Source organism: Poecilia mexicana, unplaced genomic scaffold (assembly GCF_051168715.1).
Source record: "Poecilia mexicana isolate PSO_F unplaced genomic scaffold, ASM5116871v1 scaffold_4, whole genome shotgun sequence".
In the NCBI taxonomy this organism is placed as follows: Eukaryota; Metazoa; Chordata; class Actinopteri; order Cyprinodontiformes; family Poeciliidae; genus Poecilia; species Poecilia mexicana.
In genome coordinates, this window is record NW_028263373.1 from 12,890,772 (window position 1) to 12,909,580 (window position 18,809).

Below are 18,809 nucleotides of genomic sequence, written 5' to 3' on the forward strand. Positions count from 1 at the left end.
GTTCCATGGTGGCCCCATATGGGTTTGCCCAGGTAGATTTAAATGGGTGCTGACTGGGTTTTCAGTGGGGCCCAGATGGGTACCTTACATGAGGCCCATCTTGGCCCCACTTGGCAGCTTTCATTTTTACCTGGGCCCCAACTGGGGCTAAACTGGGCTAGAATATGGGTACCAAGTGGGTTTGTCCACGGGTTCCATGGTGGCCCCATATGGGTTTACCCAGGTAGATTTAAATGGGTGCTGACTGGGTTTTCAGTGGGGCCCAGATGGGTACCTTACATGAGGCCCATCTTGGCCCCACTTGGGAGCTTTCATTTTTTACCTGGGCCCCAACTGGGGCTAAACTGGGCTAGAATACGGGTACCAAGTGGGTTTGTCCACGGGTTCCATGGTGGCCCCATATGGTTTTGCCCAGGTAGATTTAAATGGGTGCTGACTGGGTTTTCAGTGGGGCCCAGATGCCTCATTCCTGTAGGAACAATGGGGTCTGTCTCACCTAACCTGAAAGTGAATTACATTAATAGATATACAATCTTAATCAACAAACCAAAGTATTAAAATGCTTTAGCACAAAACCTGCATTAAAAAAAGAGATGAAAAATGTCTTTTGGTCAAGGTTTTTATTTGGTAATTTTAAATATTGTCAGTTTTTTTTAACTCGTCAATTATAAGAGCTTTATTAACACAGAGCAAATGATGCCACAAGAAATGCACTGGTAAAAGAAATCTACAAAATTATTCATATTGCAGATTTGAAAATAACAGAAACTAGTTTAATATAACAAATGTATAAACATAGATCTATATGTAGATATATAATTATCTATGTAACTAGATTTCTAGCTATGTAAATATATATTTATCTCTATATATATAGATCTATATATCTAGATAGTTATATTTCTACATCTCGTTATCTAGATAACTATGCATCTAGTTATGTAAATATGTATAGATACATACATGTATATAGATCTATATCTAGATATGCAACTATATAGATCTGTACATCTATATATAAATACATATAAATATATATCAACACACACACACTTACATAGCTCTTTCACACTACATTTTTGTCAAATATTTTTAATAACCTATATGCCACACTTGAAAGCTCTCATACATCATTGTAACTGTCCATCTTGGAACCTGCCCACCTGAGTCTGAGCTGGCTGCCTCCCTAGTCGCTCTAACTTTTCTATTTCCACCTCTGTCCGGGGCTCCAGTAACCCACTTCGAGTGCCTTTTCCGTATCTTTGTGTGATTCCGTGGATGGATCCATTTCTTTTAAGTGCACCTAAAAAACAAGCAAAGGTAGAAATTGCATTAGTGTTTTACTTTTAGTACAATGTAACATTAATGAAATGTGCATCTCTTCCCCTTCAAGGGGCAGAAATGCTTGCAGGGATCTGCCAAAATCAAAGCACTCTCGAGTCATTATTATTATGTAGATAGAGGTGTGCAGATCGATCAGCAATCATAAGCGGTTAATTTCCGTGAAAATGTGTTTGATTGGTGATCGCTGATCACGGCCTCTTGTTGCAGATCACCTGTATCTCATTCGCAGCCTGCATGTGCAGCTGATCTACTCTTTCCGTCACACTGCGCACTTTTTAATTTTGCCAGATAACATGTTATCATTTATACCTAAAGTGAAAAAATAACAGCCAATCCAGACGATCGGCAGCGATGGGCCCCATGGGTGATCGGTATCAGAATTGGAAGCAAAAAACCTGATCGGAGCATCCCTAGTACACACACTATATTCTTATTGTAAATTTAAAATATATTAATGTATATAAATCAACTACTGACATAAAGATTCTATCATGGTCTTGTATATTTTGTTAATACTGTTTGAAATGCAAACAATATTACCTTCAAATTTTGTCAGCAATCAAATCTTTAAGTTCTTGAGAGCACAGTGAAAGAATACTATGTGAATTAAACCAAAAATTGAAGTCTCAGTTTTTAATCTAAAAAAAAAAAAAAGATTACTAAAAATGAACAAAAGGCATAAGACAACCAAAATTAACAAATGTTCAAGAAAAAAAGTGAATATAAAAACTGATCTTTACCATACAAAACATCAGAGACGCAGGTCCCGGAACTTGTTTCCTATGTCGGCCAAACAGGTTGAACTGGAGGGCCAATTCAGGGGACATGAGGAATCGCACAGCTTGTTGTACTGCATCATCTAAGGACCCTCCTCCAATTTCTGCAACCATGACAACCTTAAGTATAATGACAATTACAGGACAACATTTTAAAATCAGGACGCATGATACATTTAGTTTTTATTAATTGATTTGTTATTGTTTCACACATATATAGCTTATAAGCTTACTTTTATACATGGACAAAATGCCAATTGTTAATGTCTGTATCAATTTAAGTCAATAAATTTTGAAGGATTAGAAGGAAAAAGTAAAGCAAGGAGAACCAAATGGGTAAAAGAACTGAGAGCAGCTCAAATGACAACCAGGGAGACAGAAGATCTAGAGCAGTGGTTCTTAACCTTTTTTGAGGTACCGAACCCCCCAGTTTCATATGCGCATTCACCGAACCCCGCTTCCCCCCTCCTTGCCCCATCCCTGCGCTCCTCCGCAGCACTGATTGGCTAAGCAATGTAACGTGATCCTCCGCAGCAAATGATGGCAAAGCGGCGCATCACGACTTTACACAAGTTTTTTCCCTCCGCGGCAGAGGCTCCGCCGAACCCCTGGGGTTCGATCGAACCCAGGTTAAGAACCACTGATCTACAGTTGTGTGTTACAGAAGTCCCTGTTCCACGTTACCTTCTACGTCGCTTTTCTGGAATATCATTATCTGTTTGAAGATCTGATGTCACTTCTGCCCTTGCAAGCCTTCTTCACGCTTCTCCATAGTAGTCTGTAGAAAATAAATTTTTAAAAAGTATTAAAACATTGGTAAATCTAAAGCTCCCATTTGCATTGACCAAACAAATGGCTAGTTGAGACCTAAACACCCACTTGTCATGTTTTTTGCAGTCAAACGATGACAGAATAAAACGCTTTAAAATGTCACTTACACAATAAAACAAACATGATTTTAAAATATTTACTACTATGCCTTCATTCTATTTACAAAAAAGCTTTTATGCCAAATATACTGAAACCACATGGGCCCCATTTCGTGTTGCCCATTTCTGTCCCATTCTCAGTTAGCCCACAATAATGCTGAATACAGTCTACATTTAGCCCAAATGGGCTGACAATATGGGTCCCATTTTAGGTTAAACATATGGGCCTCGTGTAGTTAGCCCAGACAAAACCCATGCCCATTCATCATTACCTATCTAGTCCACAACGACACGATTCAATGCAGTTTCATGAAAAAAAAAAAATAATAATAATTAAAAATGCACAATTAATGGATCCCAGCTATGCATGCTGGCTTAATTGGCTGCGAGAAAGATTGTTAAAAACCCATGTACACAGAATGAAAGCGAAGTAGTTACTCTTTATAAATAATGTAAGTGGTTTTATCGTGTCAAGGTACTTTAAAAGCAACCTCCGCTAGCAACGTAGATTCATTAGTGAACCGATTTTATTCTGCCGCGTTGGCGCTCAAATTTACCGGTGAATGGCGCCGCAGCGTATTTGAAAATGATCTGGCCCAGAACAGTTTGAAATCGCTCTGCATCCAAATATTCTTACCTCAATAATGGCAGATGACTTATTGTGTGTGTTAAAAAAATCACCAAAAAGAAAAACAAACAAAAAAAAGAAGAAACAACTAATAAGGTCTTTCGGGGTACTCCGGTCATCCGAACCATTACGAGCAACAAATGTTTTAACTAACGATTTAAAATCTCTCCCTAAAATTTGACACAGACAAAACAGACAGAAGTGTACTTACAGATTCTTTAGTAGAAGGCCAGCGAACCTGCAGACTCCACGCCAACGGACTGATGGGACTACGTTTGATTTTGAAACCGCATATCCATCCGCCGTTAACAATTGTACGTTCTCCAAGAAACACGAGATTAATTTTGAGAGTAATACATCGGTTTAACAAATGTAAAACCGATGTAGCACTCACAAATTTTCTCAATAAAAATAAATAAATATAGTCGTCCTTATTCAAATGTGTTTTGGAACTACTTTCTTTAGTGGATGTGTAAAGTGTCTACTTCAATTCACCAACCTTTATTGGCAACGGTGCCAGAGAAAAAATGAACAAAAAGGTTAAAAAGATTATTGAAAAAAGATTAAAAGATATAAAAATAATCATAAATAGAAATGTTTAGTTTTTTTATTTTATTTATGCTGACAACTTGGAAAATGTTTACAGATGAAAAAACAGATGCTAAAAATTTTACTCTTGTCTTTCTCACTTGAGTTTTGTTTGAATTCATTTTCTAAACATTTTGTAATATTTTTCACGATGATCTGATCTGAACTATTTCTCCAAATAAGAATTAAGTCCTTCTTTGAAAAAGCTGCAATGAACACTTGGAGGTCTGAACATCCAATTGATAATAAAATAAAATTAAATTACATTTAAAAAAAGAAGCAAGGACAAAAGTCCACTCTGAACCACTCTGAGCAGCAGAAGATTATGCATATTTAAAACAGATAATGTCACAAAAATGTTAGGACATCTGGACTGTTCTAGTGTAAAATAATAAAAAGAAAAAAATGCTAGGACTTCAAAGTGTAGCTTGGACAATACTGAACTGGTTTAAAAAATAAAGCATTGAAACATATTTTGGTCTTCTGGAAGCCTAGTGTAATGTCGGTGTTAGTAAATGAGCCAGACAAAGAAATCATGTAGTGAGCATGGTTCAAATACAATACCTCTTTATGACCTCCAAGATGAGGTAACCATCCAAGGAGAGCTTTTAATTTTGTAGAAAGCTTATACAATTGCTTCAACAATTTACCTTTTATCAGCTCCAATACAGGCCAACTGAGTAACAATTTCCTTAGCTAAAGGCCATCAATCTGACATCTCATAATTTTTTTAAAAGTTTTTATAATCTTGCTCTTGCAGCTTTTGCTTTTGACATATAGTGAAAAGTTTAAAAGTGACAGGGTAACCACATTGTCTAATCAGATTAAAAAAAAAAAATCCCATTACCCCACATGAAAAAGGATTAAGGTCTACATTTTCCTACCCAGGTCTAACCCATGTATGGTCAGCCCATGCTTGTGTCATGTGGGTTCAATGTGGTCAGCCCACATGGGTTTCCCATGTTGGGCCCATGATACTGGAACTACATGGGCCCCACATAGTGTTGCCCACTTCTGCCCCATCCCTAGTTAGCCCACATAAAAAAGCAATGGGGCCTACATACGCATGCCCAGGTCCAACCCATGTACGGTCAGCCCATACTTATCTCATGTGGGTTCAATGTGGTCAGCCCACATGGGCTTCCCATGTTGGGCCCATGATACTGAAACTACATGGGCCCCACATAGTGTTGCCCATTTTTGCCCCATCCCCAGTTAGCCCACATAAAAATGGAATGGGGCCTACATATGTATGCCCAGGCCCAACCCATGTACAGTCAGCCCGTGCTTATGTCATGTGGGTTCAATGCAGTCAGCCCATGTGGGTCCCACATAGTGTTGCCCATTTCTGCCCAATCCCCAGTTAGCCCACATAAAAAAAGGATTAGGGTCTACATTTTCCTGCCCAGGTCCAACCCATGTACGGTCAGCCCATGCTTATCTGGGTTCTATGCGGTCAACCAACATAGACTTCCCATGTTGGGCCCATGATACGGAAACTACATGGGCCCCACATAGTGTTGCCCACTTCTGCCCCATTCCCAGATAGCCCACATAAAAAAGGAATGGGGCCTACATACGCATGCCCAGGTCCAACCCATGTACGGTCAGCCCATACTTATCACATGTGGGTTCAATGTGGTCAGCCCACATGGGTTTCCCATGTTGGGCCCATGATACTGGAACTACATGGGCCCCACATAGTGTTGCCCACTTCTGCCCCATCCCCAGTTAGCCCACATAAAAAAGGAATGGGGCCTACATACGCATGCCCAGGTCCAACCCATGTACGGTCAGCCCATACTTATCACATGTGGGTTCAATGTGGTCAGCCCACATGGGTTTCCCATGTTGGGCCCATGATACTGGAACTACATGGGCCCCACATATTGTTGCCCACTTCTGCCCCATCCCCAGTTAGCCCACATAAAAAAGGAATGGGGCCTACATACGCATGCCCAGGTCCAACCCATGTACGGTCAGCCCATACTTATCTCATGTGGGTTCAATGTGGTCAGCCCACATGGGCTTCCCATGTTGGGCCCGTGATACTGAAACTACATGGGCCCCACATATTGTTGCCCACTTCTGCCCCATCCCCACTTAGCCCACATGAAAAAGGAATGGGGCCTACATACGCATGCCCAGGTCCAACCCATGTACGGTCAGCCCATACTTATCTCATGTGGGTTCAATGTGGTCAGCCCACATGGGTTTCCCATGTTGGGCCCATGATACTGGAACTACATGGGCCCCACATAGTGTTGCCCACTTCTGCCCCATCCCCAGTTAGCCCACATAAAAAAGCAATGGGGCCTACATACGCATGCCCAGGTCCAACCCATGTACGGTCAGCTCATACTTATCTCATGTGGGTTCAATGTGGTCAGCCCACATGGGCTTCCCATGTTGGGCCCGTGATACTGGAACTACATGGGCCCCACATAGTGTTGCCCACTTCTGCCCCATCCCCAGTTAGCCCACATAAAAATGGTATGGGGCCTACATACGCATGCCCAGGTCCAACCCATGTACGGTCAGCCCATACTTATCTCATGTGGGTTCAATATGGTCAGCCCACATGGGTTTCCCATGTTGGGCCCATGATACTGAAACTACATGGGCCCCACATAGTGTTGCCCACTTCTGCCCCATCCCCAGTTAGCCCACATAAAAAAGGTATGGGGCCTACATACGCATGCCCAGGTCCAACCCATGTACGGTCAGCCCATACTTATCTCATGTGGGTTCAATATGGTCAGCCCACATGGGTTTCCCATGTTGGGCCCGTGATACTGGAACTACATGGGCCCCACATAGTGTTGCCCACTTCTGCCCCATTCACAGTTAGCCCACATTAATGCTGAATGGGGCCCATATGTTTAGCCCTAATGGGCCAGCCCAAGTGGGTCCCATTTTAGGTTACCATATCGGTCCCATACAGTTAGCCCAGATAAAACCCATGCCCACTCATAACCCATGTAGCCCACATCAAACCCAAGTGGGGCCCACCTATGCATGCTGGCTGGGGAGATTGATTCCTTAAAGATTTTTGTTCCACTAACTATTGAGAATGTCTCACTTTCATGAAAACTGAAACGCAAAGGCGTTTTTAAAGTTGATACACTGAGAAATGAATGTCTCACAAACTTTTTGATCAAATAAAACTCATTTTATATTGTGTTTTGCCAGTTGCTTAGCAGTAAATAGTTTGCGAATTAAGTCCTGTAGAATGATATTTCTGGCCATATGGCTTCCAACCTTGGGGCTGAGCCACCTTGGTCTCTTAAATCCTGTTGACGTCCCTGGTCTAAACATTCATTTGGATCAAATCGGATCACAATCCTTCAGTTAAAATGTAAAAAATAAAAATAAAAAATAAAAATCTTGCAATATTATTTATTTTAACTCATACTCTCTTTCGGTGTGACAGTGAGTGACCGTATGCTTTTATTTAGGTTTTAGCTGCGTCCTTGTGACCGCTGGGCTGTGAGGCAATGAGACGAGGAGGCACTTGAGCTGAAGAGGCAGACTGAGGTCCCTCAAGCGTCGCTCTTCAGCCGCTAGAATAACACTTATTTATAAACGGGGGATAACCCCAGAGAGGCGTATGAATATTTCAAAGATTTGAAGGGTCTCTCTCTGCCAAAGCTGTTGGCCAGCAGCACTCCGGCGCACCCCCCCGCCCTTCCCTTCCTCTCCCTCTCCGTCTCCTCCTCCCCCCACTTTCTGCTCACACTCACACACCAATACAAAATACGTTTTTCTGCCCCCGAGGTAGGTTGGCAGGGATTATCTTTGTTTAATGAATGGGCTACAAGTATTCATCAACACGGCGAGATTATTGGGCTCCCTCGCTTCCCATTCTGCACAGACTATAGTGGCGCATATAACTCCAGTGTGTGTGTGCGTGCGCGTGCGTGGGTGAGAGAGAGAGAGAGAGAGAGAGAGAGAGAGAGAGAGAGAGCTACATACTGCAGCCAATTAAAATGCACTCTCCCCTGCTCTATCCCTCCACATCTGCCTCCTTTTCTCCGCTGCCGAATGGCGCAGAAAAGAAGGAAGCCCATGAATAGGCGCTCATTGAGATCACAGATGGAGTATGGCTTTCTCTTTGCTCGAAATTTGAGAAACACCATTGTCCCCAATCAAAACTCAATGTGTTCTCCGACAATGGTGCCGGCTTTGAGCTGCGCCGCTTCAATTGGCCTTGTTTTTGAAACTTGAAGTGTTCGACACAAAGACAGGGCTTTCCTAGATGCCACCAGTGTGTGCGTATGTGTGTGTGTCCGGAGAGAGAGAGAGAGAAGGGGAGAAAAAACACAATTAATATGAAGCTGTAATTACTCCCCTTCACGCCGCTGCACCCATTCAGGACCCCACCGGCCCATTTATTGCTTTATCCCATGCGGCTGATAATCCGAATACCACCTTTTTTTATTCTAGGGCCTCAGCGGTGCGCTGAAGGAGACGGACCTGAACATGGATATAAATAAAAGGATGCAGCCCTGAGAGATTAAAGGCGACGCAACAATAAGTTAGACGCTATTATTAAACTCTTAATTATTAATTCCGGTCTCCATTAGCGCATTAATAACAGCTGAGAGGAGATCAGTGTCTCCCCCGGTTGTGTGCAGCAGTTAATTAGGCTAAACACCTCCGAAATTAGTTTTTAAATATTAATTCAAATTTCAATTATTAGTTTGTTAGTTAATTATTAGTTAGTCCGAGAGATACTTTATTTGGTCCCAAGTCCGAGCTGAGTTGAATTCATTGTGTGTTATAGGACTCAAAGTTTCCTGACAACTGAAAAATTGTTAAGGTTTCGACAAAATGTTGTGAAATGTTGAAGGGTTTCAAGAAAGGCTAGGATGTGTGGAAGAAAAATCTGAACGAAAGGGAAAATAAACCGGTGGAAAAGCCTTCTGTTACACAACAATCCCCTAAAATGCCTTATAAAAGTTTAAAACATTTGATGAATTTCGACTATGCATGAGCATGGACACTTAAAAAAATGTCCATGCTCATGCATTTATGGGATTCATAAAATCAACTTAAGTTTCTTACAGCTATTAAATGTACTCAACTTCGACTCAAAAACAAAAAAAAAAAAGAAAAGAAAATGTCACCAAATCAAATACGGAATGTGTAACAATTTTTATTGTTTTAATTTTTGGACCTTTCGCATTAAATTACATAAAGAAAAAACTGGCTGTAATTTTGTATTTTACATAGGATGAAATTAAAAACTCAAACATTTTTAAGCAATCCTCTGCCTGACATAAAACGTATTTTTATTCTCCATCAAAGCTTAAACAAGTCTTTTTCGATTGTGTTTTTTTTTCTAATGCATCAGCAGGTGGATGCAGGAGGCATTACTAACCATACAAAGTGAAAATGACACACAAAAAAAGCTTCCCATCGTTAGAAAAGTTAAAAGTTTTGCTATTAAAAAATTTGTACTAAGACATCTAAACATTTGACTCCAGTTGTCAGATCTTTGCAATCCGTTTGACTAAACAGACTTGCTGCTAAAGGAGATTTATTATTCGCTGGAAATACTACAGAAAGTGGTAATTTAGTTGTAGGTACTGCATTAATGGTTCAGTGAAATGAAATCAAATGACTCACAGGGCCGAGAGAAACCGAAAGTTTAAATATCTTTAAATCTTCACTCAAATAAATAATAAAAAAAAAACTGAAGGCTATTGTTTTATATGATTATCTTGATTATCTTACATTTTGCTATGGTATTATTTAAATCAGATTTTAAATTTGCATACACAAATTCTTTATACCTCGGCCAAATTTTGTATCACAAGTCAATTTTATTCAACCAAGATATTTGTTTTTGATAGAAATCTCTAAAAAAAATAATAAAACAACTTAAAAGTACAAGAAGTTTTGATAAAAGTAATTGAACTAATTTTAATGTAAATTTTTTTTAAAGCAAATAGAAAATAATGCAATTCCTTCCCAGTAACTAGTAAAACAAATTTCACGTTTTTACTGCTATATAATATTTAATATGATGAAACCACTAAACTCTACTGCACAGTAACATGTCAGATGAATTTCTGCAACACATTCGTTTTTCTACTCAAGCGTAATGAAAAAAGGTGACATATTGTTCCGCAAAAAAGTGCTGGCCTCCAGATTGTCGTCCATATGAGAACAACCAATCCATTATACTTTGACCAATGTTTTCTCATAAACTGTGGCACAAATTGCATTAAAGTGAGAAATAATCATATCGAGTCTTTATTGTCAGAAATTGAAATAATTGTTGGATTATTTTAGTTGGAAGTTACTGAGTTTTTCCAACAGAGATGAAAACCACATCCAAACTGTTTATTCAAAATGGCACTTGTAGTAATTATGAGACCTAAAGCTGAAACAAAAACTATAAAATGTAATTATTTATACATAAAGTCCAACATCTTTGGATAATACTTATATTTTACTATCTATATGATAAATGATGGCAGTGAGTCTTAAAATATTAGGGCCAATAAAGAGTTCGAGAGCAAATCTGGACCAGTATTTGAAGCTAATAAAACATTATGTTAATATCTCACCATAAAGTGTCACTAATCTAAGAACCAACAGAGGAAATAAACCACTTTCTGCAATCATTACTTGTTGCCTGTGTGGTATTCAATTTAATTAGGACGCTATAATTTCTCATTTTATGTACTGAATTATATTAATTCAGCCTGGAGCACAAAAACGTCCCTCTTCAAATGTGAAAACAAGATCCAGTCTCACACATTTAAGCTTTTAAAGAATTTAGAGCCATTTAAAAGCCAAACCTAATCAGATTTGTGACATGGCTGAATAAAATGTCCTCTGTTTTTCCTTCCAGGATAAAAATCAAAGTCTCTTCATGTCCATTGTGTAGCTGACAAACAGAGCTGTGAAGAGAAGGAGACGGAGGGGTCGAGATGACCCTCCTTTTGTGTCTGCACAACAGTTTAAGCTGCATAGATTCTGTTTCTTTGAGCGGGGCCGCGTCTCTGAGAAAGTAAACTTGGGGCTGACCCTCCAGGTTAGGCCGGTCTGGGATTCAGGCAAGGATCCGTCGATTCAAGGATCGGCCGGCCTCTGAGATTTCAGAGGGTCTCACTTCAAAAGGAAGGAGGGGAGAGCACTCGGGGAATTTTGTTTCGTCGCCAGTGGGCTGCATTCTTGACCCCGGCGGGGCTGGTTAAACATCATCGACGCTTTCCTCTTTTGTCGTCACAGGGGCAAGACAGCAACCTGATGTTGCCATCATGGATCTGCAGCTGGGGAAGCCGGCAGAGTGAGCTCATTATCACGCTTTGCCCTGACCCTCGTCCACGGCGATCAGTTTAGGCAGGCACTGATTGAGACATCCACCTATAGCGAGAGCCCGCTTTAAAAGAAAATACTTGGTGTTTGTCAACATGATGCACTCAAATCCTCTGAAATATTAAAGTTGGTGCTGTGCAGTTTATTTATTTATTTTTTGGTTTTGAAAGACGAACGAACCATTTGTGCAATTTGAAACTGAACAATGAATCTTGAAGATTTAAAAGTGAAACATTATTCCCTTAAATATGATTTTAGATTCATAAAGATATATATATAAAGATATATGAAACTGGTTTTTGGTCACATGTTCAACATGGAAGCCCAGACATCCCAACCACACCAGCTCATTCACATAGAGGCGTTCCCAGAGGGAATATACAGAGCTGAGCAAAAGCATTCATAATCCTTAAAGTTCTACTTTTGTTACAACTACAAACTTTAAAGTGTGTAGTTGGATTTTGTGTGTAGCGCAAACTAGTGCATTGAACCAATGTTTCAAATTAGAACCTTCAGACTGAAGACCAATTTATAGTCCCTTCCCTCGTTTTTTACTTCAAATTATGGCGTGCTGTGTGTTGCAATGTAAGGAGAAATAGATAAAACTGCAACTTAAAAGTACTGCCCTATCTGTGCTCCTGCCAGGTAGTAGATATAAGGAGTGTCAGAGCAAAATGGGCTAAATATAAATGCATCTTTTTATTTTGAATAGTTTCTTTTCCACAATTATGCAATGGTTTGTGTTGGTCAATCATGTAAAAACTCGATAAACACATTGAAGTTTCTCGCTGGGTTATGAATGTTTTTCCTTGTGGCCTGGGAATACCTTGAGATCTCATTCAAAAAATGAGAAAAAGGGGGAAGAGCTATAAATGTTTTGGAAGTTGTGGGTCTACATCAGGGTCTCCTCCCTTCCATTCATGACTGATGAGCAAAAGACAACAGCTGAAGGGATCTAAATCAACTAGCATCTTTCGCACATTAGCAGACCGGAAGCCTGTAATTTGAGCATCAAATCTCTGTTGTGCATTAATGTATAGGCGAACTTGTTTTGTATAAACGTCAACATAAACCTGATGACTTCCACCAGCAGTACAGAATTATATTATGACAAGTTTTGTCAGGTATGAGAGAGGAATATCATTATGTCTCATGGGCACATCCGACTCCATCACCGTCATCGTTCGCGGCGAAATGTGCAAACATGCTTGTGCACATTCATCCAGAGAGCTGCATGAAACTGTAATCTCACAGTTGAGAGGAGCGGCAGTATGCGTGCCGCTCCCTGAGGACTACGCACTCTGACAGAGGCGCAGACATGCACCTGTCTGCCTCTTTCATAACCACATTCAGCTTCACGCTCAACTGAACCCCTCATCCCGTTCTGACCTCGCCTTCGCCCCTAGCCGCGCGTGCCTCTGCAGCCACAGCACAACGCTGCAGAAAACCCTGAATCACTCAAATGCCATTCAGCGACGTTACTTCCCCCCCGCCACCCAACTACAACTTTGCAAAATTGTGAATTGTGAAGTCTCTTTGCAGCACCGTGTGATCATGCAGAAGGCCGACAGAGTAACGCTCTCTGTGTTCAACACGAAGTTGTAAAACGTTAACTGGATCCAGTCTGTGTGAAGCTGTTGTCAGACTATTTCGCATCTCGCCGTCCATGTTGATGTCTTAAGTGTTGGGCGTGTCCAAATCTGAGGACACGATGGACAATTTGTGGATTATCAAGACCTGTCGAATGTTTTGGGCCCCAAGCGACCCAATGCTAATGGTTTCAGAGGTAATTAAACCTGCGTTCCCTTTCTAATGCACCTTTGTGATCAAAACCAGTAAAATATGCTCCTGAAATGTCCTTCCACATCACAATGGTTTGGCAAAATGTTTCTCAGATTTCACCTGCTACTAACTCAATATTTAGATAACTATATTATGTAAAGAAACATTATACGAGGTGGAAAACTTAAAAGTTACAGATTCAAAACAAAAGGTTTAAAAGTGATGATAGAAGAAAAGGGAAGAAAGTCCAACAATCACACAGAACAGAAATCGATTTGTAGGAAATGACTGATAAAAGAAATTATTCTTGATCACCTGAGTGTTCAAATGATAAATCAGTCGAGATTCACTACATCTACTTTCCTTTAAGTATAAATTGAAAAAAAGTAGCAACCTTTTACGGCTCATGAAAACCAGTTCCCATTTTATTAACTATGAATTCTAGCGAAGGTGAACAAACTTTTTTTTTTCTTGTGCATTAACAGGATTTACACCCCGGTGTATTAATTGGGCCTGAAGGCGACAAGTTGTCTGACTGAGCCTGGAGGAAGTGAGGCTGGCTGAGTGCATTAGGGCGACTCATTCTTTGCGTGAGAAGCGACAGCCACACAGAAACTGACTAATGCACTAATAACTGAACAACCTTACAAATAATATGAAATCGCTTTGGTAAAAACATTAGAGCTACTAGACAGCAGCTTGAAGTGAGGGACATTCATTGGTGCACTGATGCATAAAGACTAATAAAAGCAAAGCTCCGGAGTGCGTATTAGATTACACAGTAAAAAAAAAATGCAGTATTTAATTCAGCCATTTTCTGCTTAAAGCTACTGAACTTATTTAGAAAAAAAGACTGGACAGTTTAGTCTCCACTGTAGAGACTAAACAAGCTCTGGTCACACATGCTTTGACAACTGATGATTTAAAGGTGTTTTTGTTTGTTTTTACATAATCTACAGTAATACATATCACTAGGAGGCTGCTTAGATTTGATCGGAGAACATAATCTGTCATTTGTGTAATTATCAGTTGACCCCAAAACATGATCAGAGACATAATTGATTGAAACAGGGTTTTATATAAAATCTTTAGAAAAATTTACTGCTAATTTGCATTTTCAAGAAATGCTAAGAATAGACAAATGAGAAAAAAAAAGGCTTGTTTATGGGTATGAAATGGAGCTGACTGGGTACAAAACGAAGGTGCGAATTGCCAAATATTTATTGCCAAATATTTATTGCCAAATTTAAATTATTTTTTTTTAGAAGTTTAAATAAATAATTTAAGAAATAGCAAGAGCAGAATTTACATAAAAAAGTGGCTCATCAGTTTGTCCCCATGTTCAACACTATTTACACTTTTCCTCGATGTTACTGAAAGTGCCAAAATGTTTATTACAGTGAGAAAGATGGTGGAAAACCATCTTGAACTGACATTCAGCATAAAAGTATATTAAAAAAAACCCCTAACCAACAAAAGTTTTTATTTTTAAATGAATCATAAATATCAGAGTAAAATCAAAGAGTTGTATCTCGTCCATCTCGCTGATCTTGTTTAACATCTTTTTTCACTCCCAAGTACACGAGAAGAAAATGAGCTATATAATTTATAAAGTGGACATGACGTCGCCTCATTTAAGAAGTGAGAGTGAGTATATTTCAGGTGTGGGGGTTTATTAGATGAAGGAGCTACATTTTCTACAGGGAAGTTTTGGACCCGTCTTTCTCCGACTTTGCCTTCAGCTGACAGAGGAGCCCTGCTGCAGATGGAGGGCTAAGCCTCAGTGATCTCTGCTCGCTGGAGGCATCAAGCGCAGTGGCTGATATTAGCAGGTGGTGTGAGAGTGAGGATATTAAAACATTTGTTAAAAGAGGCAAACAAAAGGTCTGCATGTAGTTGTGGTCTTGCATATTCAAACTTTGGCGCAAACTAAAGCAGGACAATAATAAAAAAAAAATACGAATGACTATGATTGCAAGTTAACTCTCTCCAGAAAGAGTGGGAATGATGGTTCTCTGACCCAGATAACCATCATCAACAATAACAAGATCAACATGGAAAAATATCCAGGAACTTGCGTCATCGTATAGAAACTAAAACGTTCCTGGGAATGTGAACCTTGCTGCTGTTCCAGGTGAATATTGACATCCTCCACGACTCAAATGTCACTCGTTTGTTATTGTTTTTTTATGCGTTGAAGATGTCTTGTTTTTTTCCCAGGGTGAATTGACGCAAGTAGCTTTTCACTAGTTTGAATTTACGATTAATTTTCTGTAATCCACATGGGTAAAAGCAGACATTCATCCTCAAATACATCCAGTAATATTTGGTGAAATTTCAGGTTGTTCATTCTCTTTCCGCAAACGGCACAATTCTGGGGTTTTGTGGAAATGTGAGAATTCGTGTATTTCATTTCATCGGCTTGTTTTCTACTTAAAACTTTTAAGTCAACACCACAACTTTGGGATTATGCCACAGCAAATGTGTGCTATAATCAAAGTTAAAGGCAATATTACAGTGTGTGACCATTTTTGTTTTGGTGCCCTGGCAATGCATTTACTAGAACATGTGTATTATTATGTGTATTATGTGCATTCGAGAAAATAAACCATAAATTCTATTTGTGAGCCCAATTATTGTCTTACTCCTTGAAGCAAAACGGTTCAAAATATAACAATGAAAAGACTAAATGACATTCATGTCCATCACAGGTGTACGAAAACATCCCTCATTCCCACTTGAATTATCAGGATAGATTTATGAATGTCTTCCTGAAAAAGTTAAGTAAGTAAATGATAGGAGGATGTGTGTCTGACAAGTTTAAACAGATTTCTGGGCAGGACAAACGGATGTTTGTATTCATATATTTTATATAATGTAATTCAAACTAAAACTAATACAGCATCAAACTGAAAAATGTCAGAAAAAAATGAAAACTAAGGAGAAAAAAGAAAAAAAAAAAAAAAACTGAATCAACCTGGCGTGTGGAGCAGTGCATGTTAAAACCAGAGGAAGGAGAGAGAGACATTGAGTCCCGCCCCCTCCGCGGGCAAAACGTGGAGTTAGGCAAAGGCTAATGGGGTAAAATACAGGTGGAGATGAGGCACCCCAACCTTCAGAGGGCAACATCTAGTTGTGATATTCATTTTATTACAATTTTAACATTTCAGTTGTATTTCAAACACAAAAACCTAAAAAAAAAAAAAAAAAGCGGCTTCGGTGTGTCAAATGAGGAAACGGGAAGAAGTCCTTAATTTTTATTTATTCTCTTTTTTTTTTCTGTGACAAAGATTTGTCTACTTAGTCTCTCAACACTGTTACTGTTCTTCGTGTTGTGAGAGAGAACCATGACACAGCAGTTTGGAGTCGTGAAGTTGTCAGGTGTGTGAACAATTGAGGAAGATGGACAGAGATTCGGGGAAGGTGAAAATTTGGCTGTGTGCTTGTGACATTGTCCTTTCTTCTCTGTGCAACACCAGACTTTTATGTACCACAAAACAGGCCATGGGCAGAACAGCTTATTTGAACGTGTGTGTTCGAGTGTGTGTGTGTGTGTGCGTGCGTGTGTGTGTGTGTGTGTGTGTGTGTGTGTGTGTGTGGGGGTGTGTGTGTGCGTGTGTGTGTGTCACTGGATGTGCATGCCAGTGTATGCTAGTCTGAGAGATGGTGGCATATGTGTGTTTGTATGGTCAGCCCAGACGGTGAGGAGGAGGGGGCCACGCTCTGCGACTAGTGTGCGTCCAGCCAGTTCGTCAGTCAGTGAGTGGGTCCTCTCAGCATTCAGAGGGTCCGCTCCTATTCCTTAGCCTCCAGGAAGAGCGTCTCCTGAGGAAACAACTTGGCCTCCAGCAGAGTTGACCCGGGATCCAACTGGGTGATCTGAGGAGAAACGGGAGTGGGGAACATTCTCAGATTAAAAGTCCTGGAACAAGCCAGTGGTTCATTTCAGTACTGGTCAAAATAAGCAACAGAACTTCAACACAATTAAAACACAAGGTAACACTTTATTTGAAGGGGTTGTTCATAAGACTGATATGACACTGTCATAAATTATGGTCATGAACACGAGGAAGCCTTTATGAATGTTTATGACTGTTGTCATGAAGTGTCAATCGGTAAATAATAACACTTTTAATGCAAAATTGCTTAAAAGTTGCATTGAACATTCATTAAAAGTGCAAATTTTGAAACGTTTAGTAAATAATGACACTTTAATGCAAAGTTGGCACTTTTAATGGACTTTTAAGGCAACTTTGCATTAAAAGTATCATTATTTACTGAATGACACGTCATGACAACAGTGATGGATATTCATAAAGACTCCTTCATGTTCATGACCGATGTTATGTCATGTTTATGGCAGCGTCGTCATATCAGTCTTATTCACACGCCTTCAAATAAAGTGTTACCAAACACAGTTCTTGGAAATTTAAATAAATAAAATGAATGTACTACACTTACAATGCTTTTTAAATATAAATATAGTCATCCACACTGGAAAAATAAAATATTTCAACCATCTTAATTGAATTGCTTCACTGGTAGCAAGTAATTCAGTTGAGTTTATCCAACAATCGTCAAGAGTCTATGAAAACTCTTGCTTTTCATAGACACCACATATAAATCCTAACAAAACACAGTGGAATTGAAGTCGTAACATAACTAAATGTTGACTGTAAATCTGTTTTCCCACCATATCTGAAACGTTTCAGCCGCCTCTTCAGAGTTATCCTTATTAAGTCAGAACTGCTTCAGGCCAATTCACTGCCATTAAAATCCTTCTGTGACTGACAGATCTGAGAGATCTGCTGGGATTTATACTGGAGAACAGTGCAGTTGTAGTTTTACGTGTGTGTGTGTGTGTGTGTGTGTATTATTCTAACATAATGTTTGCAAAAAAAACACAACAAAAACGTTTAAGCAGAAATGTGAGCTGCAAGACTCCAGTTACCCTGAGAGAACGTTTTGGTTTGTTTTCTTAAAAGAGCTCCGATCCAGAACAAACTGATGAAGATTACAGGCCAAGACAGGCGAGTGAGAGAGAGCGAGAGAGAATAAACCAATGTGTTTTTAAACGACTAATAAGGACTAATTCAAGCAGCGAAAAAGGTCAAAGAGAAGCATCGCTAATGGTGTAAAGGAGAGAAACATTTAGCGGCGCTGAATGCTCCTCATAAAAGCAATTCTGTAGAAAGGAATAACGCTGTGCCACCCACGGCGCCACTGATCAGGTTAGCTCACAAAAAGGGGCTCGGAGCTGTTTTTTACCAAACACGACAACCTGACTCTCCCTGACATCAGCCAACCCTGTGGGCCTCTTAGCTTATGTGAGCTAATCACTGGAGGTTTAGTGTTACATTGGGCCAATCTAACACCTGGGCCGAACGGGCGAGGCGGTGTGACACCGAGATGTGTCCGGGGCTTATCTGA

General features: G+C 39.9%; 1 protein-coding gene and 1 long non-coding RNA gene across 4 annotated transcripts in view; both read right to left on the reverse strand.

The window, feature by feature from the left end:
- Positions 1 to 605: 605 nt before the first annotated feature.
- LOC148159942 (uncharacterized) lies at positions 606 to 5,024 on the reverse strand. 2 transcript variants are annotated; one of them, XR_015762677.1, is made up of 4 exons: positions 3,889 to 5,024; positions 2,805 to 2,898; positions 2,085 to 2,240; positions 606 to 1,303 (listed from the first exon to the last, which is right to left on the reverse strand). It is a non-coding gene; the product is annotated as an uncharacterized LOC148159942 (long non-coding RNA). The 2 variants fall into 2 exon arrangements; XR_015762676.1 differs by having other exon boundaries at positions 3,687 to 5,024.
- Positions 5,025 to 16,621: 11,597 nt separating this feature from the next.
- Positions 16,622 to 18,809, reverse strand: part of faf1 (Fas (TNFRSF6) associated factor 1) — an 85,004-nt gene continuing 82,816 nt past the window's right edge. For both annotated transcript variants that reach the window (XM_088004977.1, XM_015009423.2), the window contains one exon: positions 16,622 to 17,258. In XM_088004977.1, coding sequence (XP_087861103.1) covers positions 17,175 to 17,258 — 84 coding nt within the window. In that variant the 3' untranslated portion in view covers positions 16,622 to 17,174. The remainder of the gene's footprint in view (positions 17,259 to 18,809) is intronic.